The sequence below is a fragment of the Hyla sarda genome, chromosome 1 (assembly GCF_029499605.1).
Source record: "Hyla sarda isolate aHylSar1 chromosome 1, aHylSar1.hap1, whole genome shotgun sequence".
Taxonomy (NCBI): Eukaryota; Metazoa; Chordata; class Amphibia; order Anura; family Hylidae; genus Hyla; species Hyla sarda.
Genome location: NC_079189.1, coordinates 372,865,740 through 372,890,000, shown reverse-complemented (window position 1 = coordinate 372,890,000; position 24,261 = coordinate 372,865,740). Strand labels below are relative to the sequence as shown.

The 24,261-nt window shown below is 41.4% G+C and overlaps 1 protein-coding gene and 1 long non-coding RNA gene across 4 annotated transcripts in view; one reads left to right on the top strand and one right to left on the bottom strand.

The window, feature by feature from the left end:
* LOC130275523 (uncharacterized) overlaps positions 1-21,663 on the bottom strand; it is a 49,528-nt gene extending 27,865 nt beyond the window's left edge. The window contains exon 1 of the long non-coding RNA XR_008844813.1: positions 21,454-21,663. This is a non-coding gene — a long non-coding RNA (uncharacterized LOC130275523). The remainder of the gene's footprint in view (positions 1-21,453) is intronic.
* Positions 1-24,261, top strand: part of LOC130275490 (guanine nucleotide-binding protein subunit alpha-14) — a 188,530-nt gene that overhangs the window by 148,795 nt on the left and 15,474 nt on the right. For all 3 annotated transcript variants that reach the window (XM_056523548.1, XM_056523554.1, XM_056523539.1), the window contains 2 exons: positions 22,627-22,781; positions 23,046-23,174. In XM_056523548.1, coding sequence (XP_056379523.1) covers positions 22,627-22,781; positions 23,046-23,174 — 284 coding nt within the window. The remainder of the gene's footprint in view (positions 1-22,626; positions 22,782-23,045; positions 23,175-24,261) is intronic.

Below are 24,261 nucleotides of genomic sequence, written 5' to 3'. Positions count from 1 at the left end.
CATAACATCAGGCAATATTTTGGTGATGTTAAAATACAGTACCTTATAACAAATTACAAAAACCTTTGCTTTCACACTAGTTGCCTGCCTGTCCTCAGAGTCCTGCCTGTGCTCAATGCACAGAGCCCTGCCTGTGCTCAATGCACAGAGCCCTGCCTGTGCTCAATGCACAGAGCCCTGCCTGTGCTCAGTGCACAGAGCCCTGCCTGTGCTCAGTGCACAGAGCCCTGCCTGTGCTCAGTGCACAGAGCCCTGCCTGTGCTCAGTGCACAGAGCCCTGCCTGTGCTCAGTGCACAGAGCCCTGCCTCACAGAAAAGGATTGCAAGAACACATGTTTTGCAATAGACACGTTTATTCCTTTTGTGCATATTGGAACTAAACCAAAAAAGGAGGAAAAAAGCAAATTGGACATAATGTTACACCAAACTCCAAAAATGGGCTGTACAAAATTATTGGCACCCTTTCAAAATTGTGGAAAAAGAAGATTGTTTCAAGCATGTGATGCTCCTTTAAACTCACCTGGGGCAAGTAACATGGGTGGGCAATATAAAAATCGCACCTGAAAGAAGATAAAAAGGACAGGAGTTCACTTAGACTTTGCATTGTTTGTCTGTGTGTGCCACACTAAGCATGGACAACAGAAAAAGAAGAGAACTGTCTGAGGACTAGAGAACTAAAATTGTGGAAAAATATCAACAATCTCAAGGTTACAAGTCCATCCCCAGAGATCTAGATTTGCCTTTGTCCACAGTGCACAACATTGTCAAGAAGTTTGCAACCCATGGCACTGTAGCTAATCTCCCTGGGCTTGGACGGAAGAGAAAAATTTATGAAAGGTGTCTACGCAGGATAGTCCAGATGGTGGAAAAGCAGCCCCAAACAAGTTCCAAAGATATTCAAGCTGTCCTGCAGGGTCAGAGAGCATCAGTGTCAGTGCAAACTATCCGTCGACATTTAAATTAAATTAAACACTATGGCAGGAGACCCAGGAGGACCCCACTGCTCACACAGAGAGCTAAAAAAGCAAGACTACATTTTGCCAAAATGAACTTGAGTAAGCCAAAATCCTTCTGGGAAAACATCTTGTGGACAGATGAGACCAAGATAGAGCTTTTTGGTAAAGCACATCGTTCTACTGTTTAACGTAAACGGAATGAGGCCTACAAATCAGTACCTACAGTGAAATATGGTGGAGGTTCAGTGATGTTTTGGGGTTGTTTTGCCGCCTCTGGCACTGGGTGCATTGAATATGTGCAAGGCATCATGAAATCTGAGGATTACCAACGAATTTTGGGTTGCACTGTACAGCCCAGTGTCAGAAAGCTGGGGGTTTGCGCATGAGACCTTGGGTCTTCCAGCAGGACAATGACCCCAAAAATTCATCAAAAAGCACCCAGAAATGGATGGCAACAAAGCGCTGGAGAGTTCTGAAGTGGCAGCAATGAGTCCAGATCTAAATCCGATTGAACACCTTTGGAGAGATCTTTAAAATTGCTGTTGGGGAAAGGCGCCCTTCCAATTCTCTTATTGGAAGGGCGCCTTTTTCCAACAGACCTGGAGCAGTTTGCAAAGGAAGAGTTGTCCAACATTCCGATTGAGAGGTGTAAGAAGCTTATTGATGGTTATAGGAAGCGACTGATTTCAGTAATTTTTTTTCCAAAGGGTGTGCAACCAAATATTAAGTTAAGGGTGCCAATAATTTTGACCAGCCCATTATTGGAGTTTGGTGTGACATTATGTGCCATTATGTAATCCCCATTTTTAAAATAAAACGTGTAAACAGAAAAACAAACCATAAATGTATTTGGTATTGCTGCATGTGAAAATAACTGAACTATTGAAATATAATGAAACTGCATGGTGCCATGGTAAATAAAATAAAAAAAATAAAAAAAAAATTTGGTCACTTCATATATCAGATAATTGAATGAAAAATGATCAGGAAGTCTCATCTAAACAAAAATGGTACCAATAAAAAGGCGCAAAAATTGACCCTCATACACAGGACAATTTTAAGCATAAAAAATATTTGAGAGGTAAAATTGAAAAAAATACACTATTTTATCTGCAGTCATACTTTAATGTAATCTTGATACTTCAGGTCGGCATAATTAAAACAATACCCAATTAGTATAGTTTGCATCATGTTTTATTAATTAAAAAAAATTCTAAACTTTTTAGAAAAAAAATATTTTTTTAATTGCCATTTTCTGACCCCTATAACTTTTTATTTTTACGTATACTGGCGGTATGGGGGGGCTTATTTTTTGTGCCATAATCTGTTGTTTAAAATCATTTATGGTATCATTTTGGTATTCAGACTTTTTGATGGGGTATGATCTGATAAAACACAATTCTGGAATTTGTAATTTTTTCACTGTATAGGATAAATAATGTTTTCTTTTAATAGTTCTGACAATTATGCACACGGCAATATCAAATATGGTTATTTTAATATTTTTTTTATGTTATACGGAAAATGGGAAAAGAGTAGTGATTTAAACCTTTAATTTGGACTGGGTTAATGTGTGTTTTTTAAACTTTTATTTAACTTTTTTTATATACTTTTTTATTTAAGGGGACTTTTAGGAAGAATCATTAGATTCCTCATACAGATCAATGCAGTTCCATAGAACTACATTGATCTGTGTGCTGTGCACTCGATTGATAAAGCCTGGTCCAGTCACAGAGCCGCAGCCAGCACTCTGGCTACCTCAGCAGTGTTTTGCTGCAGAGTTTTTTTCAATTTCATGTTAAAAATGATTTTTGTTTTACTGTACATTTTGTGGTAAAATAGATGATTTACAATTGCCTCTTTCAACCAAAAATACGGGCGGACATTCGCACATGTGCTTGATTCGGTGGCAGTAGGACCTCTTGGAAATGTACGGTCTTCATAGACAGAAATGCATTTCCGAGGGGAAGCCGAAGAAACATTTAACTGGTTCATGTTTCGGCGGACATCGGATATGGGAAATTCGCCATGTGCACAGTGCAGCAGAATCACATTGAAATCAATGCCACTCTCCTGCAGTGGAATTTTTGAGTGGAATTGCACTTGGAAATTCCGTCATGTAAACATAGCCTTAATAGGAGTTATACACATTAGTAAGCCTGTCCCATTTAAGAGTACATTGTGCAGTTGATTCTGCTACCCTCTGAAGTTTAAAGGAGTAGTCCAGTCCTGAAAAACTTATCCCCTATCCTAAGGATAGGGGATAAGTTTCAAATCGTGGGGTGTCTGACCGCTGGGGCCCCCCGTGATCTCCTTTACGGGGCCCTGGCAGCCCATGGAAAGGGAGCATGTTGACCACTGCACAAAGCAGCGGCTGTCCCTATTCTAAGGCTGGTGAGGGAGCTCCAGAGCTCCGAGGGGGGATCCACGGTCTTCTCCTCACTGCTGCACCCGCTGACTGAACATAGAGAGCGGGTGCAGCAGCGGGAAGGTTGCGTTAACCCCTCCTCTGCCGCGCTACTATTGGCCAGACGATCGCCAGCCAATACTAGCGTTGCTGGGGAGGTGACAGTATTGTCACCTCTCCCCAGCAACGGCAGGTGATTGGCGGTGTATCGTACACCGCCGATCACTATCTAGTTCCGGGTCATCGGGTCACCACTGACCCGAATGACCGGAATCCCCGCAGATCGCCCTTGGCCCGTCGGGATGCAAAATTCCCACGGACGTATGAGTACGTACCTGGTCCTTGAGACCCAGGGCGCAGGGACGTACTCATACGTGCCTGGTCATAAGAAGTTAAAGTCAATGGATTTCTGCGTTGGTCCGACTGGGGTACGGCAGCGCACGGTTTTCCCCTCCCCAGTCATAGGCTGAAAACGTGGTGTAAAAGCACCCTTACAGAGCCTTTACAAGGCTTGATTAGTCGTGCAGCCAGACTGCATACAAAATGTTGATATCTGGCTGCTAACAATTTTATTGGCCGCATAAAAGATGTGATCAGTGAACGAGCATTTGCTTATTTGTCGTCTGTTTGCTGACCCTTTTAAGCTGTGTTTCCAGCTGGCAGAGTTTTTTTTTAGTTTGTTTGTTAGTTAGTTTGTTAGTTTGTTAGTTTTTTTTTTTTAAACTGCCACTGCAGTTTTTGAGCCAAAGCCAGAAAAGGAATGTGAAATATAATGAAAGCACTTAGGCCTGGCTCACATGGCTGAAAATGTGTGGAATCTCCGCCCGGAAAACATGGTGGACATTCTGCACATTTGAATGATCTGGTGGGCCCTAGGACCACATGGAAATATAATGTCTCATAGATAGCTATGCTTTTCCAATCAGGACCCGCAGATGCCGGAATGGGGATTTGCATGGCAGAAATTCCACAATGTGCACAGTGCAGCAGAATCCCATGGAAATCAACGGGACTCTGCTGTGCTGTAATGACCGTGTGGAATATTCTTGTGGAATTCCACACGGACATTCCGCCGTGTGAACATAGCCTTATATTTCTCTTTCCTCATGGATCCACTTTTTAGCTTTGGTGGAAAACTGAAAGCACAGACTGAAATTACCTACTTGTTGGGCCAACTTTAATCAGCAAATCCAATGTAGCCAATAGGGTATATTCACACACACACACACACACCGGATCTGCTGCGAATTAGAATTTGAGGATCCACAGTTGCATAAAATGCATAGGAATTGCTTTGTAAAATCCCCAGTTACCAATCTAAAATTTCAGATTTTACAACTTCAAATCCTCAGCAGATCCTGTGTGAATGCAGTCAGGTTTTTTTAGTGCCATTATTGAATACAAAGCCAAAAATAGACTCAGTCTTAACTTTATACATTTGTCCTACGTGTATAATCGGTTCTTGTATTAGTAAATTGCAATTAAAAACCTGAATATTTGAACACACCCTTACCCCTGCTCATTTTGTTAAGCTCCATCACTTGTAGAATACAACCAAAATCAGGAAGATTAGGCACTTATCCAGTTTTATCTACAAGTTCCTCAGTCTTATAGGTTTATGTATGCTACTATAATTTCTGGCCTAACCTGTCATCTATAAGCTAAATATGTCAGCAGCAATAATCTCTTTTCTGTGTTGTGGTTTGCTACAATGTACAGTGATCCCTCAACTTACAATGGCCTCAACATACAATATTTTCAACATACAATGGTCTTTTCTGGACCATTGTAACTTGAAACCATATGTAAGGATTTGCTTTATCTGTATTAGTTATATACTTAAGTTTCTTTAATCCTAACTCTTTCCTATTTTTGGATGACATTCTTGTGGCTTCAGAACCAATTACCAGGTTTCCATAGAGTTATAGTTTCAACTTACAATGGTTTCAACATACAATGGTCATCCCGGAACCAATTAATATTGTAATTGAGGGACCACTGTATAGGTACAACTATTGTAAACTCTTAAGATGCATCTGTATACATTTTCTTAAAACAGACATGAGGATTCTTATACAGTGAAACCAATCTTGAAACTGATGAAAAATTCTGCAATATGCATTTCATTTTCTCTTTTACACATCATTTAAGCTTCATTTGCAGAAAGCCACTTAAAGATATATGTGAAGACCTCACAATAACTGCTTTTGTGTGCAAGGTGTTTTTTGGAAGAATAATCTGATAGCACCCAAAACGAGTTTGCCAAGTCCCTCATGCCTTTATTTTTTTAAGCTTCCTCCCTTAAAATCTTCAGGAGTGCAAATAAATTCACAGGTTTTCCGTTGAAGAATTCTAAAAATAAACTATCCAGTTAAAATGCTACTTTGTGTTGAGGTGTAGCTTTCCATTCCTGCCTTTTACTTCCAGGAGTTCTGGCTTCAACACCAGTTCAGCTCAATTTTACCTGTACTCTACTCACTCTGATTTGTACTTATAAAGACAAAGAAAGTAATTAAAGGGGTATTCCGGTGGTCAACGTGTTTTTCTGTTTTTGACTTACCCTATTTGTTTTGTTTCATTTCTATTCTTGTTGTTTAGCCTACTCTATTTCCGTTCTTTGTTGTCTTTTTATCCCCCACTTTGTTTTCCTATGTTTTCTTCTATTTCCTGTTTCTTGCTGTGCTGAAAACTACAAATCCCAGCATGCCACAAGCCTTGCTGGTTTGGGGCGGCTCCTTTTTTTTTTTTTTGTTCCCCCCTTTACCCATCCTACTATTTTCCAGGGTCAGCCCCCTTATACACAGCACACTAATATAATCAGCCTTGGTTGGGATACACTGGCATACACACAAAAGGGACTACAACTCCCAGCATGTGTCATTCAGGAGTCTTCAGTCTGTGGTATAACACCAGCATGCTGCCTCTCTAGTCTCCTGGGGGTTGTAGTTCACCACACCTCTATAGGGCATACACCAGTGTTTCCCAACCAGGGTGCCTCCAGACTTAGGGCATGCTGGGAGTTGTAGATTTGCAACAGCTGGAGGCACACTGGTTGGGAAACACTGGTGTAACATGATGTGTATGCTGAATAGGCTAGAACTGTGTTTCCCAACCAGTGTACCTCCAGCTGTTGCAAATCTACAACTCCCAGCATGCCCTAACTCTGTCAGGGCATGCTGGGAGTTGTAGTTTTGCAACAGCTGGAGGCACACTGGTTTGTAAACACTAGCATACACACACAACAGGGACTACAACTCCCAGCATGTGTTATTCAGGAGCCCCCCCCCTCCCCATATATAATGGGAGATTTATCAAAGCCTGTGCAGAGGAAAACTTGCCCATAGCAACCAATCAGCTTGCTTCTTTCATTTTTATGTAGGCCTGTGAAAAATGAAAGAAGCGATCTGATTGGTTGCTATGGGCAACTTGGTAAGTTTTCCTCTGCACAGGGTTTGATAAATCTCCCCCAAAGAGATAATTTCCAGTATGAGATTTATTCCCCTGCAGTCCATACATCCCCAGCCTCTTCTGTGTTCCTTCTCCTGTGCAGACCTGCATCCTTAGAATACAGAGCAGGGGGGAGGGGAGGTGAGGAGCTGTGTACTCAGCTGGATGAGATGAGGGGGCGTGGCTTATTTTTCTTATGCAGACAGGAAAAAAAAGCTGTGACATCTTGTCCACAACAGACTCAGAACTGTGGACAACAGTAAAAGAAAACCCTGTGAACTACAGAACTTCCTGCCCAACAAACAGGTAAGAAAAAATCGTACATGCTGCCAAAACATATAACACATGTATATTGCAAAAAAACTAAACTTACAAAGAAGATGCCATATAGTCAAAAAAAATTAACCACCGGAGTACCCCTTTAAATTAAGTGCTTAAAATTTTTTTTTCTCTGAACAAAAATTGTAAATTTTAGGAAAAAAAATGCAGAGTAGTTTGAAATTATTTGATTGCTGGATGTTGGTCTTAGCATTTTACTGAGAGGAGAAAAGTAAAAACAATTAACTAGTCGCACTCAGAAAATAGGCAAATATTATTTGTGATGAGGTAGAACATTAATAGTTATCAGATAGATAAATGTCAATTAAGAGAGTACATCTTATCACCTATCCACAGGATAGGAGATGTGTCTGATCGTGGGGGTCCTACTGATGGGACCCCTGCAATCTCCAGAACGGAGCCTTGCCCCTCCTCGTGCAAAGAGCGTGGTTGGTATGTCCCCTCCATATATCTCTATGGAAGAGCTCGTGATACACAAGTACAACACTCTCCACATTCAGACACTTTTCCCCTGTCCTGTGAATAGGAGGTGAAATGTAAAATGCTGGAGTACCCATTTAAAGTCAATTTGAGAAGACAGAAACAATCAAGTACTGTAATACTAACAAGATGGCGCCTAGCCACAACTGAACTAAACTGAAACCTTTCCGTGCTGCCCTCTAGAGGGCACATTGCTTTTTAAAGAAAATTGTATTCTCAGTATTTGAATTGTATTCCAGGATTTGCTTGTCTACAGGTGAGACTAGAGAACTTACAAAGATTCTAGGATGTCTTTACTGAAGGTCTAAATCTTATATACCATGTCAAAAGCAGATTATTATTATAAAACAACAAATTCCATACTCCTGGGAAAAATATGGCTTGGAGTTAAAAACCAATACCCCCCCCCCCTCCAGGACCTTCTCATATCTCTGTCCCACATAGGCCACAAAATATACAGAGGAGAACAGAAGTTATTGGTCTATTACAATTGAACCAGAATAAAAGAAATCCTACAAGTTTCTCTATGGGCCCGTTCACATTGAGGAATTCACGAGGAATTCTCTGCTTGAAAATATACAGCATCTCTTTTTCCCATAGATCTTAATGTATTTTGCTCTTTCTCATTCACACTGCGGAAATTCCGCTCGCGGAATTCCTCTCATCTTGAAGAGAAAGCATGTTCATTCTTCAAGCGGAATCTGCAAGCAGAATCCCATAGAACTCAATTGTAAAAAAAAATTCCACCCGACACTGTTTTCGCACGGAATTTGCGCAAAAATTCAGTGCAAAAAAAAAAGGGAAATTCTAATTGGTGGTTGTCATTCAGCAAAAAAAAAAAACAGTTTCCTCCTATATTTCCGCACGGAATTCTGCGTAAAAAAAAGAAAAAAAATACTCAGTGTGAACGGGGCCTAAAAGTGCTTGTATTGATGGAAGTTTTGGTTTATGTTTGTAAATAAGGCTACGTTCACACTGTCGGCTGTCTCCACAGTGTGAAGTTCGTTATTTTAGAATTTTAGAATTTTTTTCCAGTTTTTCTCTCCAAAAATAATGCTTCTTTTGAATACAAGGGGGTCCATCAGGACCTGTTATTTGCGGGTATGCTCCGGCAAAATTACAGACGGGAAAATGCAAAAAAATAAATAAAAAGGAGTTTGATGGCCGAATTTGCAGCATCATACCAGCAGTGTGAAAGGGGCCTTAGTGTGTAATTCTCTAGAAATTATCCCACAAATATTAAATATCTGTGAGAATGACTTCTCAAAAATACCCCTGTGCTTAGTTGTTACTACTTCTCATGGTAACCCCAGTATTCTCTCGATTTCATCTCTGAATGTCCAACTATTCTGTCCAGCTGATTTTTATGGATTACACTATAGCTGCAGACACTCCATCTCCCATTTACAAGAGGTAGTGTATGAATTGTTGTTTTGTTTGTCCCACAACTAAATATTTTTTGTTATATCAACCTCTTCTAAAGATCAAAGACTTTACAAAAGTCTTTACTATAATTACTAGGCGATTTAGAGCAGATCTTAGGGGACCTAGTTGTGGTCATTGATTGTTTGCACACAAGGCATACTAATCCATACATACTGTAGTATCACGTGTGTTTACAGTGAGTAATGATTGTGATAAGTCCATTCTGGAGGGTAAGGGTTTACTTTTACATACATATGTATATTTGTTTTATAAAACTAAGTTGAATAGAGTAAATGTAAGCAATCCCCCCAGGACCAGTGTTATTTCTGTACCACTGCTGATAATATTAAGACACCCTCTAGTAATTGGTATAGTGCAATGAAGGTATGGTGCCTATCTTAAAAAATGCTTCAGGTCTTACTCAGTAAGCTTTACATTCATTGTGGGGAATGCTCCTATGGGACTGTTTATAGAAGTATGTTACAGAAAAGTTCATAAGTAAAAGCCAAGACAGAAGTTGTCAAACCAACCTGATTTGTTTTTATCAAGAGAGGAATAGAAATCTGAAAAGAGGGTTGGTTGTGGATATAGTGTTTTATTTAATAAGGTCTGTATGTTTTAAAAGTATATTTTTGTATTTCAATAAAAACCTTGCTCAAGAACTGTATCCAAAGAGTTGTGATCAATGATTCCTACTCTGAGTGGTCCCCAGTTATAAGTAGTGTACCCCCAAGATGTGTTGGGTCTTCTGTTATTTAACATATTAAAGGGATATTCACAACTTGCAGTGGGCCAGCCACATGGGCCCCCCTCGAGAAGAGGGACCTGAGTCTCCCATTAGATTGAAGTGTCAGGTTGCAATCTATGGAAGGTATTATATTAAACAACCAGGAAGTTTTATCAATATGAGGGCAAAAAATATCTAATTTGCCCTCAGCAGCCAATTACTGCAAATTTTTCATTTTACCAGAGCTCATTAAAATATGCTAGCTGAGCTGTGATTGGCTGCTATTGGCAAATCACACCAGTCTTTATCTCTGACTGATTGGTAAATCTGATAAACAAAGCAAAAATGGTTATGAGAGTTCAAAAGAGACCAAGAAAATCCCAAATCTTATGATACACACTACCCTGTGTGTCAATACGTAATATATCCAAAAATATAATCATAAACAGTCCTACTAGGTTTAGGGATATGATGGAATAGAAGGTGAATAAACTACCGTATATACTCGAGTATAAGCCGAGTTTTTCAGCACGATTTTTCGTGCTGAAAACACCCCCCTCGGCTTATACTCGAGTGAACTCTCCTCCCTCAGTGGTCTTCAACCTGCGGACCTCCAGATGTTTCAAAACTACAACTCCCAGCAAGCCCGGACAGCCATCGGCTGTCCGGGCATGCTGGGAGTTGTAGTTTTGAAACATATGGAGGTCCGCAGGTTGAAGACCACTGCCCGGGCCATCGTCATCACCCAGCCCCCCCCTCCCCCTTTAGTTTTGTACTCCCCTCCGCTCGGCGGGACGTTCGGGTGAGCTGGTCTGGGCCATCTGTGCTGCAGGACCATCCGGTGGGGAGGGATGGTCGTTCCGGGCTGTCCATCTTCACCGGGTGGGCCTCTTCTTCGCGCCCGGCCCCGGAGTAATGATGTTGCCTTGACGACGACGCACAAGGACGTGTGTCTGGCTTTTAGCGCTTGCAGGGGGAGCTCATAGCTTTCCGCTTGCAACTTAATCGTTTCCAGCACCGCGGACGCATCTCATTCATTTAAAGCGCAGGTGGCCGGCATCTTAACCATTTATAGCGCAACGGCAGGCATCTTAATCATTTATAACGCAGGCGGGCGGCATCTTAACCATTTAAAGTGCAGCGGCCGGCAACTTAACCATTTAAACCCAGCGGCTGGCATCTCAGAGCAGTGCCGGGATCACACATGATTAGTTCCCCATGGAGGAGGAGGAGGGGGGGAATACCGTTAAATACAGTGGAACCGCCATAACTTACAAAAATACCATGATATGCATTTTTGGTCATACCGCCCAGCTCTAGTGTCCTCTGTAGGGCCCTTGTATTGGACCAGGGGTGTGAAAAAAAAAAAATACTACTTGTCCAAGGGACTAAAGTGGAACACAATCTACTTGTCCCTCAAGAAAATCCACTTGTCCTGGTAGATAAAATAATTTCAACCAAAATAGTAGATAAATAAGGTCTTTATTGGTTTCTGTACTTTTTTTTTCCCTCCTCGCCCTATAATAGCCATAACTCTTATTTTTCCATCTACAGGCCCATATGAGGCTTGTTTTTTGTGGGACCAATTACACTTTGTAATGACACCTTTCATTTTTTCATAACTTATGCGTGGAAACAAAATTATTTGGGAGGTGAAATTGAAAAAAAATGCAAATATAACTGACCCTATAACATTTTTATTTTTTCATATATTGGGCTGTATGAGGGCTCATTTTTGTATCTGTACCAATTTGGTATTGATCTGACTTTTTGAAAACTTTTTTACTTCATTTTTTCTGGGATATTATGTTATGAACATAAAACACAATTCTGTGATTTTTTTTTTTAATGTTAACGCCATTTACCATAAGGGATATAAAATTTTATTTTTTAATAGTTCAGACAATTACGCACGTGCCAATACCAAATATGTTTATTTTTATTATGTTTACATATTTGTAATGGGAAAAGGGGATGATATGAACTTTTAATATGGAAGGGGTGATGGGAGTTTTTTAAAGCTTTTATTAAACTTTTTTTTCAAATACACTTTATTAGGAGGAATCAGAAGATTCCTCATACAGATCAATGCAGTTCTATTGAACTCCATTGATCTGTGTTCATTTGTTTGAGCCTGCTCAAGGCAGGCTCAATCAAATGTAGATCTATGGGGCAGCCATGAATGCAGAGGTAAGCCTTCCAGCTACCTCCACAGTGGATCGCCCCCTCCGGATTGCACCACGGGGGGAAGACCATCGAGTATGGTTATAAAATCCCTTTAGACACCGCTGTCAACTTTGACAGCGGTGATCTAAAGGGTTAATAGCCGGCCTTGGTGATCGCTGCATGCCGGACTATTAGCGGCGGCCCCGGGCTACTGAATTCAGCCAGGAGTTGCAAGGTATGGTGCGGGCACGATTCCAGAGCACGCTCCATACACCCTGAGCGCGCCGGTGTGAGGTGCAGATTTGTGTCCCCTGCAAGTCTGTGTCCGCTCCAACACATCGACATTATTAAAAAATAAGAATAATAATAAAAAGAAGGGAAGTCAGTCCGCCCTGCTTGCCAGATACAGGGCTAAATCTATGAAAAATTCTCCTTCCTGGCGCCTGGAACTACATGTCCCAGGCAATAGGATTTCTACATCCCTGATTGGGCATACCATAGATTGATAAAAATACCATATACTCATAAAAACATACGGTATGTAGATAACTATCAAACAATATAAAATCCCCAACGGGCTGGATAATAGAGATGAGCGAACTTACAGTAAATTCGATTCGTCACGAACTTCTCGGCTCAGCGGTTTCTGACTTTTCCTGCATAAATTAGTTCAGCTTTCAGGTGCTCCCGTGGGCTTGAAAAGGTGGATACAGTCCTAGGAGACTCTTTCAAAGGACTGTATCCACCTTTTCCAGCCCACCGGAATGCTGAACTAATTTATGCAGGAAAAGTCAGCAACCGCCGAGCTGAGAAGTTTGTGACGAATCGAATTTACTGTAAGTTCGCTCATCTCTACTGGATATAGATATAATAATTAAGACTGGCAATGTGGTGGATAAGGTCCTGGGGAGCGTGCACTCCACTCTTGTAGTAAAGTCTTTACAGTATTAAGGTGAAGGTGGATAATTCTTCCAGCTTACTTAGGTTAGGGTATTGGAAATGGTAGGGATGGATGGCTAGACGCATTTCGGGGAGCCACGTCCCCTTTTTCAATAGCTGATGGCAACAATAGTATACCTGGCTCACTAGTCACACTGCCACTGTATCTTACATAAGATAAGAAATGCATTACTAAACATTTACTTATTGACTTATCGTGGAATTACATCTTGGAGTGGTACTGAAGATTATACCTACAGCGCTGCATACGCTTGATAAATGAGACCTTGCCAGCAATACAAGACATTGCCAGTCTTAATTATTCTACTCCCAGCCTGCCCGTTGGGGATTTAATATTGTATGCTTATTTCCATATGTTTTTATGAGTATATGGTATTTTGTATTATTTTATCAGTCTATGGTATGTCCAATGCAAGAGCCCTGCAGAGGATACCATAGCATAAGTATTAATAAATAGTGATATTATATTTCATGCACTCTTTCTTCCAGTTTATTCACCTTCTATTCTATCCTATTCCTAAACCTAGTAGGACTGTTTATGATTGTATGATTGGTAAATCTGCCCCAGATATTTTTGGGCATTCATTTGGCAAAAAAGGTTCAATGATTATAAGAGGAAAATTTAAAGGGATACTCCGCCCCTAGACATCTTATCCCCTATCCAAAGGTTAGGAGATAAGATGTCAGATCCCCGGGGTCCCGCTGCAGGGGACCCTGGGGATCGCTGCTGCAGCACCCCGCTATTATTACTGCGCAGAGCGAGATCACTCTGCACGTAATGACGGGCAATACAGGGGCCGGAGAATAGTTAGGTCACGGCTCCGCCCCTCGTGACGTCACAGCTCGCCCCCGTCAATACAAGTCTATGGGAGGGGGCATGGCGGTCATCACGCCCCCTGCCATAGACTTGCATTAACTCCTTAAGGACCAAGGACGTACAGGTACGTCCTTGGTCCTGCTCCCGTGATATAACGCGGGGTTACACGGTAACCCCGCATCATATCACGGCGGGCCCGGCGTCATAGTGAAGCCGGGACCCGCCGCTAATAGCGCACAGCGCCGATCGCGGTGCCGCGCGCTATTTACCCTTTAGCCGCGTGCTCAGAGCTGAGCCGCGGCTAAAAGTGAAAGTAAAAGCATCCCGAACAGCTTACAGGACAGCGGGAGGGCCCCTACCTGCCTCCTCGCTGTCCGATCGCCAAATGACTGCTCAGTGCCTAAGATCCAGGCAAGCGGCAGAATCATCGATCACTGGTTTCCTGTGAGAAACCAGTGATCAATGATAAAGATCAGTGTATGCAGTGTTATAGGTCCCTATGGGAGCTATAACACTGCAAAAAAAAGTGAAAAAAAAGGGAATGAATATCATTTAACCCCTCCCCTATTAAAAGTTTGAATCACCCTCCTTTTCCCATAAAAAAAAAACCAGTGTAAAGAAAAATAAACATATATGGTATCACCGCGTGCGGAAATGTCCGAATTATAAAAATATATCATTAATTAAACCGCTCGGTCAATGGCGTACGCGCAAAAAAATTCCAAAGTCCAAAATAGTGCATTTTTGGTCACTTTTTATATAATTTAAAAATGAATAAAAAGTGATCAATAAGTCCTATCAATGCAAAAATGGTACCGTTAAAAACTTCAGATCACGGCGCAAAAAATGAGCCCTCATACCGCCCCATACACGGAAAAATAAAAAAATTATAGGGGTCAGAAGATGACAATTTTAAACGTATTAATTGTCCTGCATGTAGTTATGATTTTTTCCAGAAGTACGACAAAATCAAACCTATATAAGTAGGGTATCATTTTAATCGTATGGACCTACAGAATAAAGATAAGGTGTCATTTTTACCGAAAAATGTGCTACGTAGAAACGGAAGCCCCCAAAAGTTACAAAACTGCGTTTTTTTTTTCCAATTTTGTCGCACGATGATTTTTTTTTCCGTTTCGCCGTAGTTTTTGGGCAAAATGACTGACGTCATTACAAAGTAGAATTGGTGGCGCAAAAAATAAGCAATCATATGGATTTTTAGGTGCAAAATTGAAAGAGTTATGATTTTTTAAAGGCAAGGAGCAAAAAACGAAAATGCAATAACGGAAAAACCCCTGGTCCTTAAGGGGTTAAGGGGACGGGCCGTGATGTCATGAGGGGCGGAGCCATGATGTCGCGCTTCTTCGCCCCTGTATCGCCCGTCATTACGCACAGAGCGTACTCTCTCTGCGCAGTGATGATGGCGGGGTGCCGCAGCAGCGATCCCGGGGGTCCCCAGGAGCGGGACCTCGGCGATCTAACATCTTATCCCCTATCCTTCAGATAGGGGATAAGATGCCAGGGGCGGAGTACCCCTTTAAGGCCATAGAATTAACAGAATTCAATGTCAAGGAGCTGCTTCTTAGGCCAGCAGGATATTGTCACATACTGTCAGTATGCATGGACGCATAGGACAAGGGACATACCGTAATATTCCTGCTTTTTATGAAGCATTTTCAGGTGATTATCTGGAATATGCAATTCAGTTCTGGGCACTGGTTCATAGAATAGGATGTCCTGGAGTTTGAAAAGGTGAATAGAAAAATAAAATAAACTGTTGACTGCATGGAGGATCTTAGGAAAAAAAAGATGTCATGTTTTCTTGGGGATTCTACATGAAACAGCTTTTTACCTTATTTGTTGTAAATTTTTATACTTTAATCATTAAATAATTGCGTTCCCATTTCGGGCCTGTTCACGTAACTTAAGCCAGAGGAAACATAAAGAACCTATTGGGATGCCCAAACTGTACCTACCCCAACATACATTTAGCTTCGTCAGGGGGCGTGGCTAACATATCTGCCACACCTTCTATATACAGCTGAACAACCAATCAAAATAAAACAACAATGATAAACATGCTAAACCTTCAATCACAATACTCAAGAATCACCCCTTACACTCCTGAGATGGACTAGGCAGCATCCTCGGTGCAAATGGTGGCAGCCTACTCCTCTTCCGCCCCATGGACTTAGTGGTGATCAGCTGACCGATACTTTTGGTCTAAGCTGCATCACATGATGAAGTAACCCGATCATGTGATCGCTAGTATTATAGGCTGATCACATAATACAGGAAGATAGTTACATGACCGTTCGTGTATGGAAGGGCCTGCGCATGCTCAAAACACAAACCGACAGGACACAAAACCAAACAAGAAACAGAACAAGAGGAGACTCGCCTAGATGAAAGGCAGTGGACAAAGTGAGTTACACACCACTACAATAGCACCCACATGTGATCACAGCTGTGTACAAAGAACATTAAGAAGACATGTTAAGTATAAAAAAGTTATTGAAAAAATTAAGAGGAAAAATGAAAAAATAAAATCTGTACTGATGAGTTGATAATGGGAAATAATGCAAAACAAATGTGAGTTATGAAAAAAATAACAGATGTAAAGTGAATGGGTGAAGTGCGTGCAGGAAATGAGAAATAAAAAAAACAAGGGGGAATAAATATTTGTTAAAAATTATGCCAATCAATAAAAACTATAATAATAATGACAAGTGGGAGTAAAAAGACTAAGGTGATAAACAAATTGTTAATGGATAAAAAATTGTAACACACTGGCACTGTGGACAACATGTGCAAAAAATATCAGATAAATGATGCACAATATATGATATATTTTATTATACAACATGATATCTATAATAAAGTGGCCATGTAATTATTACAGAATAGCAGTTGTCATAAAGTGTAGCAGCAAATATAATATAAAACATTATCAACAAACCAATGTGACACAAAAAATAATACCCAAGAGGAAAAATAAGTACATGTGAAGAGAGCACCACAATAACAAAAATATTACAACCAAGGTAATAGCGAAAAACAAACCGGTGAGTAGTACAACAACAGTTGTAACAAATCCCAGGTCTAAATAAAGAAGACAAACTAAAGTGATAGTAAAGGTGAGAATTGTAATAAAGTACATGAAACATAGAAGGCCAGGCACATGGAGTACAATACGTCAATAAAAAAAGGAGTCCTTTAAGTATAAAAAAAAAAAGTCTGAACGGCATAAAGGAATGACATGGAGGGCTTTAAAAGGAGGTCAACTTGTCCACTGTCTTTGTAAGTACATCTATGCGAGTCTCCTCTTGTTTGGTTTTGTGTCCCATCTTGTTTTGTGATTTGCGCATGGGCGGGCCCTTCCATACACGAGCTGTCATGTGACCACCTTCCTGTATCATGTGACAAGCGATCTCATGATCAGGTTTATTCATAATGTGATGCAGCTTAGCCCGGAAGTAACGGTCGGCTGATCACCGCTTAGTCTGTGGGGCGGGAGATGTGGAGGCATTGGTGCCTAGGAAGATACAGCGTAGTCCATCTCAGGTGTGTAAGGGGTGATTCTCGAGTATTGTGATTGAAGGTTTAACATGTTTATCGTTAATTTATTTTGATTACTTGTTCAGTTGCATATAGAGGTGTGGCACACCCCCTGACGAAACTTACAATAGCGAAATGTATGTTCAGGTAGGTACATGTGGATTGGGCATCACAATAGTTTCTTTATGTTGCTTTCTCTGGCTCTGTTCTTGTACATTTTTTAAGTATTGTCACTTATCCTGCTTTCTTTGAGTCTATGTATATAGCTCAATGACTTTATATGGTGATTTTTTTTCTTACCTTTTGCTTTGTACACTGCATGTTTTATTGCATCCTGAGGTCCTATATTTAGCTATATGTATCCTCATGTTTGTACTCTGGTGTCCACTTAGTTCTATTGTTTTATATGTATTTTATGATTTATTTAATAAAAAAATATTTTGATGTGAGTAATTGATTCGTCTATGTGCACTTTCCATTGTTAGTTACTAAGGTTTTTTTTTCTTTTTCTGTGAACATAATTTGTTGGTGTACATCACTTCTACCAGCTTATCTGTAACGTATCTGTAAAAGGGGACAAATAAAACCTCAGCTTGCTTCATGAGCCATGGCCTGGTTGGTGTTATTATTTTGGACTTTCTAGTGGACAAAAAAGGGGTATACTGTCCAAGAAATTGGACAGAAGTAGGGAATGGGGTGTGCAATATGATATATATATATATCATATTGCACACCCCATTCCTTGCTTCTGTCCAATTTCTTGGACAGTATACCCCTTTTTTGGTACGTTCGCATGTTCAGGATCTGCTGCTTATTTTTGCTTCATATTTTCTGCAGCTGATTTTCCGGCCCATTGAAGTTAAAGGGGTTATCCGCCATAAGGTGATTTTAGTACGTACCTGGCAGGCAGTAATGGACATGCTTAGGAAGGATCTGCGCTTGTCTTGGGGCTAAATGGCTATGTTGTGAGATTACCATAACATCGTGGCTAGCTTTTTGTGAACTGGTGTGAACTTTTTTTTTTTTTTTACTACAAATCCCATTTTCCTCCCTCCCACACATCAGCCACCCCACCCATTGAAACATAAATGAGCTGCATCCATTTAAAAGACCTGTGGTTTTCAATCAGGATGCCTACAGCTGTTGCAATAGTTGCAGATTGATCTCTCCCACAGTGGCCTTACTGTGCAGATCTCCGCCTTCTCCCTCAGTATGCTGTCTACTCACATCTCCCCTAGAATTAGCAAAACTGCAACTCCCAGCTTGTCTTTACTGAAAGTAGTGGGACACAAGCTGATAGTGGGAGGATTTTTCCTCCAGCTTTGAGCCCTGTCAATCAAGGAAGTGTGTCCATGACACATGGACACAGTAAGACTAGTATGTGTCCAAGAGGGCAGGGGAGGCAGTTGTTTGACTGGCTTTTTCAGTATGAAATGCTAGGGATCGGCCGATATTATTGACAGATATTCACGATTTTGGGCATTATCGGTATCGGCAATTACCTTGCTGATATGCCGGAATATCGGTATAAGTTATCGGCTATCGGCCTGAAAGGTCGCAGATTATCAGTATCGGCCCTAAAAGATCGATATCGGTCGATCCCTATGAAATACTGAACATTTTCTAATGAAAGCAATTGCAAAACCTATTGGTTATACATGCTTTACAACATATCAAAAGTTTTTGTATCTGACAGTGCCCATGTAAGTGTGCACACACACGTTATTGCTCCTTTTATTTTTTAATGGTGTCTGAAAAAAATTAAAGAAACATCTGGTTGCTAAGTGCAACTGAACCACTTTTGCTCTACACAGGTTTTGATAAAGCTCCCCTTTAGTCTCTAAAAATAACTTGGTTAGGTTATGCTGAAATAGAGCCTGTGGCTGTAACCAAGGAAAGTTAATGAGAGGAGAGAGCAAAATAAATTGTGAGACTGTATAGGAAGTGGGTGTGTCAGCGTATTTTATTTAAAATATACATACCGTATATACTCGAGTATAAGCCGACCCGAATATAAGCAGAGGCCCCTAATTTTACCCCAAAAACCCAGGAAAAGTTATTGACTCGACTATAAGCCTAGGGTGGGAAATACATTATCCCCCCCTGTAATCATCCAGACCCCCGTCATCATCCTCCCCCCCCATCATCACCGCCTGTCAATCCCTTCATCAGTAGCCATCGGCTAATCAGGCATGCTGGGTGTTGTAGTTTTGAAACCTCTGGAGGTCCGCAGGTTGAAGACCACTTCGGCCTTCGTCATCATCCAGCCCCTCATTTGTTTTGTACTCACCTCCCCTCGGTGGGAAGTTAGGGTGAGCTGGTCTGGGCCATCTATGCTGCAGGGACCGTCCGGTGGGGAGGATTAGTCATTGCGGGCTGTCCATTTTCACCGGGGGGGGCATGAACGTCCCTGTGCGTCGTCGTCAAGGCAACATCACTAGTCCGGGGCAGGGCCCGCAGGGCCCGAAGCATGGAGAAGAGGCCCCCCCCCCCCCCCCGGTGAAAATGGACAGCCCGCAACGACTATCCCTCCCCACCGGACGGTCCCTGCAGCATAGTTGGCCGAACCAGCTCACCCTAACTTCCCGCCGAGGGGAGGTGAGTACAAAACATCTGGAGGTCCGCAGGTTGAAGACCACTGATGAAGGGATTGACAGGCGGAGAGTTCACTCGAGTATAAGCCGAGGGGGGCGTTTTCAGCACGAGAAATCGTGCTGGAAAACTCTGCTTATACTCGAGTATATATGGTATATACAAGTCTCTACTACAACCAAACTTGCCAACCTCTGTTCACGTAGTTTACCAAATGGCTGCAAAGCGCTTGGCAAATGTGGTTCTGGCTCTGTCAGAAACGGTAAACTATAACTTGATAGATTTTACACACAACTGCAGGGAATTAATGCACCCCATAATGTTTAGACTACTGTGTGTTAGTTTATAGCACCACTAGCATACACTTGGAGTCTGCCGAAGTCACAAATCCTGCCAACTTTAACAGAGCTTCAAAATGACTGAACAAACTACTCAACACCATGGGAAGTGGATACTGCCTAGGTTTGTTTCTTGTTTTTCTTTTTCTTTTAGGGTAAGGTTTTTGTGTTTCAGCAATAAACCGGTATGCTGCATTTTTTTCGGATACCGGTGAAATAGTGTAGTTAAGGTGTCATGACATGTTTATATTATGGGACAGTTTTTATTAGATTAGACTGCTTAGAAGTGCACTATACTACCTGAATATTGTTTTGGTGTAGCTTTGTGTGCTGGGAACATGTAATATGCTTTGATGTGTCCATAATTACTAGACAGATAAAGACAATTAGTACTTACAATACAAAATATAGTAAAAATGCATGTAAAGTAGTGTTATGTTTATGGTATACACACAGGTCAATTAGGTTACATGCATAAACATAAGGTTCTGACTAGACAGGTGCCAAACAGTCTTTTTTTTTTTACCAGATTTATTAATGGCATGATGGATATTTTCTTTTTTTTATCTGATGTGTATAACAGATTCATTGGCTCTGATGGATCACTTAGACTAATAATGGATTTGTATGTTTTGCGGTAGAATAGTGAAGCAGGGTATGATGGTTTGTCAATCAGAATGCAAGCATGACGCTAGTGTGGGTAGAGCCTGTGTGCTACAATGTAACAATACTCACATGCTCACAACTCGTACATTGCATGCATTTTGTATTGTGTATACCTGCCATTATTAACTTTGAGAATGTGGTTTAACCAGTTAAACTATGGCAGGTTTTTTGGGCCCATAGGTCAAATCTATTGATTTATGTTAAAACAGGTCAGTGCGGTAAATGTATTTCTATAGTTTTTAAGTAGTTTGTATCTTCAGCGCATATAGACCCCCTACAGTCTCAATGGTAACAAACTTGCTTCTATGTGTCCTTTGTTGCTACTAAGAATTAGTGGACTGCTTGCTGATGATCATGCCTCCTCTTTGGTATAGCTGAGATGGAAAGATTAGCTAGTAAACCTGATTGAGAGTAATAATAATACCTGAGAATAAGGCTGATGTCAGCGCATGCATGCTCTGTACAGATTTGCAGAATATTTTAGTGCTATATTTTACAACATTTAAGAGAATACAGATTATTATATGCAAAGGTTTGCCTGACAATTTGCATTGTTTTCTAATACAGGCACTGACCTCAGATCATAAGCATCAAGACTTTCCAGAGATTTAGTGAAATGTGGCTAGACTAACATCAGGTCCATTAACTGGGTGTATTTTGTATATGTGTGTCAACACATACAGGTATTAAGGACCCCATCAGAATATAGGGGGAGATTTATTAAAACCTGTGCAAAGGAAAAGTTGCTTAGTTGCCCATAGCAACCAATCAGATCTCTTCTTTCCTTTTTAACAAGGCCTCTGCAAAATGAAAGAAGTGATCTGATTAGTTGCTATGGGCAACTCAGCAACTTTTCCTGTGAGGGGGATATTTATCAAGAAAAGAAAAAGGAGAAGAAAAGTTGCCCAGTTGTCCATAGCAACCAATCAGATTGCTTCTTTAATTTTCAACAAGGCCTCTGAAAAATAAATGAAGCAATCTGGTTGCTATGGGCAACTGGTCAACTTTTCATCTGCATAGGTTTTGATAAATCTCCCTCTGAATGTTAGGGTATGATCACACAGGCAAACAAATAGCCCCCCCATACTTTTTGGTTATGGAAACTATAGCCTGCACTTTTGAGTCATGCCCCAAAAAAAGTATGCAAGCAAAAAAAGTTGTAACATTGGGGGAGCTTTTTCAAAACAAGTTGACAGGTTGCCCATAGCAACCAATCAGATCGCTTCTTTCGTTTTTCAGAGGCCTTTTCAAAAATGAAATAAGCGATCCAGTTGGTTGCTATGGGTAACCAGTCAACTTCTCCTCTACACAAGTTTTGATGAATCTCCCCCAATGTTCTTTCTGTTAGTGTCAATGAACCAGGGAATACAGTGGTTTTAATTTTTCCTGGGATCTCACCTAATACCAGCAACGTAGTAAACTGAAGTGAGCATGGCCTTAGTAATGAAAGTTTCTCAACGGTCATAAAAATGTTTTCTTATTGTGATTTCCACATTACAAAGGTGTGGAAGGGTATATGAAAGCTCAGATCACAAATGTATGTCACTTGTTGGAGAAGGCTGACCTCTAGAGGGATAGAGCTTAACTAAAAATAATAATAATAAAAAAAGCACATATGCAATGTGGGATTAACTAAAAAAAGTAAAGGGTCCTGTTCTTGAACTCTTTATTTCCCAAAATTTAAATCAGATTGAAATCAAAAAATGTATTTGTTTTTCTTAAAACTGTTTTAATTTGATTCTTCATAGGAAAATGCCTTGCTGGTTCGGGAAGTAGAGGTAGATAAAGTAAACAGTCTGGAAAGGAAACAAGTAGAAGCAATTAAAAAACTTTGGGAGGACCCCGGGATCCAGGAGTGCTATGATCGGAGGAGAGAGTACCAGTTGTCGGACTCTGCTAAATAGTAAGTGTACCATAATAGTTGACATATTCTGCAGAAAGGCTGGCATCCACGGGTCCAGTGTTAAGCTCTAACAAGATACTAAAGGCCCTAAATATCTGTATGCCCTTTTTTCCAAGGGGCTATGTGTGGTACAGAAAGGTTCATAGGATGTTATGGGCTGCAAAGTTGGAATCCTGGATACACATTTGTGCATGAACATTGTTTGCTATTAATTCGTTTGCCAGTTATTTTACATAATTTTTGTTGTTTTTCCCCCCTCCTTAGCTACCTTAGTGACATAGATCGCATTGCTGTTAATGGCTACATTCCCACCCAACAAGATGTACTTAGAGTCAGAGTGCCTACTACTGGAATCATTGAGTATCCTTTCGATTTAGAGAATATTATTTTTAGGTAAGTTCTCTTAAAACTGTGTGTGGAAATGAGGTGAATGAACATTTGGTAGACCTCGGGGGTTAGGCATATGTATATGTCCTAGGCCAGGGGTCGGCAACCCCTGGCCATCGGGGTGTGATTGGCATGCGAGCGAGTGCTGACCTGGGGGCAGTCCCAGGGCACGGTCACTTTAAACAGTTGCAGCTGCTAAAAGATATGGCATGGGGACATTGGAAGATGTGTCCATCCCCCTTCCTCTCCCTGCCCGGTTATTGCTGTGCTGCAAACAACTTTAGAGAGAGGAGAGAGTTTTCTATCTCTTCCTCCCCATCACCTTTCAGCTGCCATGCTCCACTGTCTGTCGGCAGCATGGAAGGGGGAGGGAGATCGCTTTGTGCTCTGTGCTGGCCGCAATTAGATATCTGAAGGAGGTCAGGGCTCACTGCTACAGACCAGTAAGTCGCCTGTATGTTTCTGTGGAATACACTTAGCTCAGCTCCTGGCTCTGACAGCAGCTTTCCTGCCCCAGAGACAGGTTCTGGTCTCTGTCAATCTATAGATCCCCATAACTGTGTTATCTATAGATTCCCCAAAAACAGTGTTCATTCACAGCTCCCCCATAAGTGTGTCATTCACAGCTCCCCCATAAGTGTGTCATTCACAGCTCCCCCATGAGTGTGTCATTCACAGCTCCCCCATGAGTGTGTCATTCACAGCTCCCCCATGAGTGTGTCATTCACAGCTCCCCCATGAGTGTGTCATTCACAGCTCCCCCATGAGTGTGTCATTCACAGCTCCCCCATGAGTGTGTCATTCACAGCTCCCCCATGAGTGTGTCATTCACAGCTCCCCCATGAGTGTGTCATTCACAGCTCCCCCATGAGTGTGTCATTCACAGCTCCCCCATGAGTGTGTCATTCACAGCTCCCCCATGAGTGTGTCATTCACAGCTCCCCCATGAGTGTGTCATTCACAGCTCCCCCATGAGTGTGTCATTCACAGCTCCCCCATGAGTGTGTCATTCACAGCTCCCCCATGAGTGTGTCATTCACAGCTCCCCCATGAGTGTGTCATTGACAGCTCCCCCATGAGTGTGTCATTGACA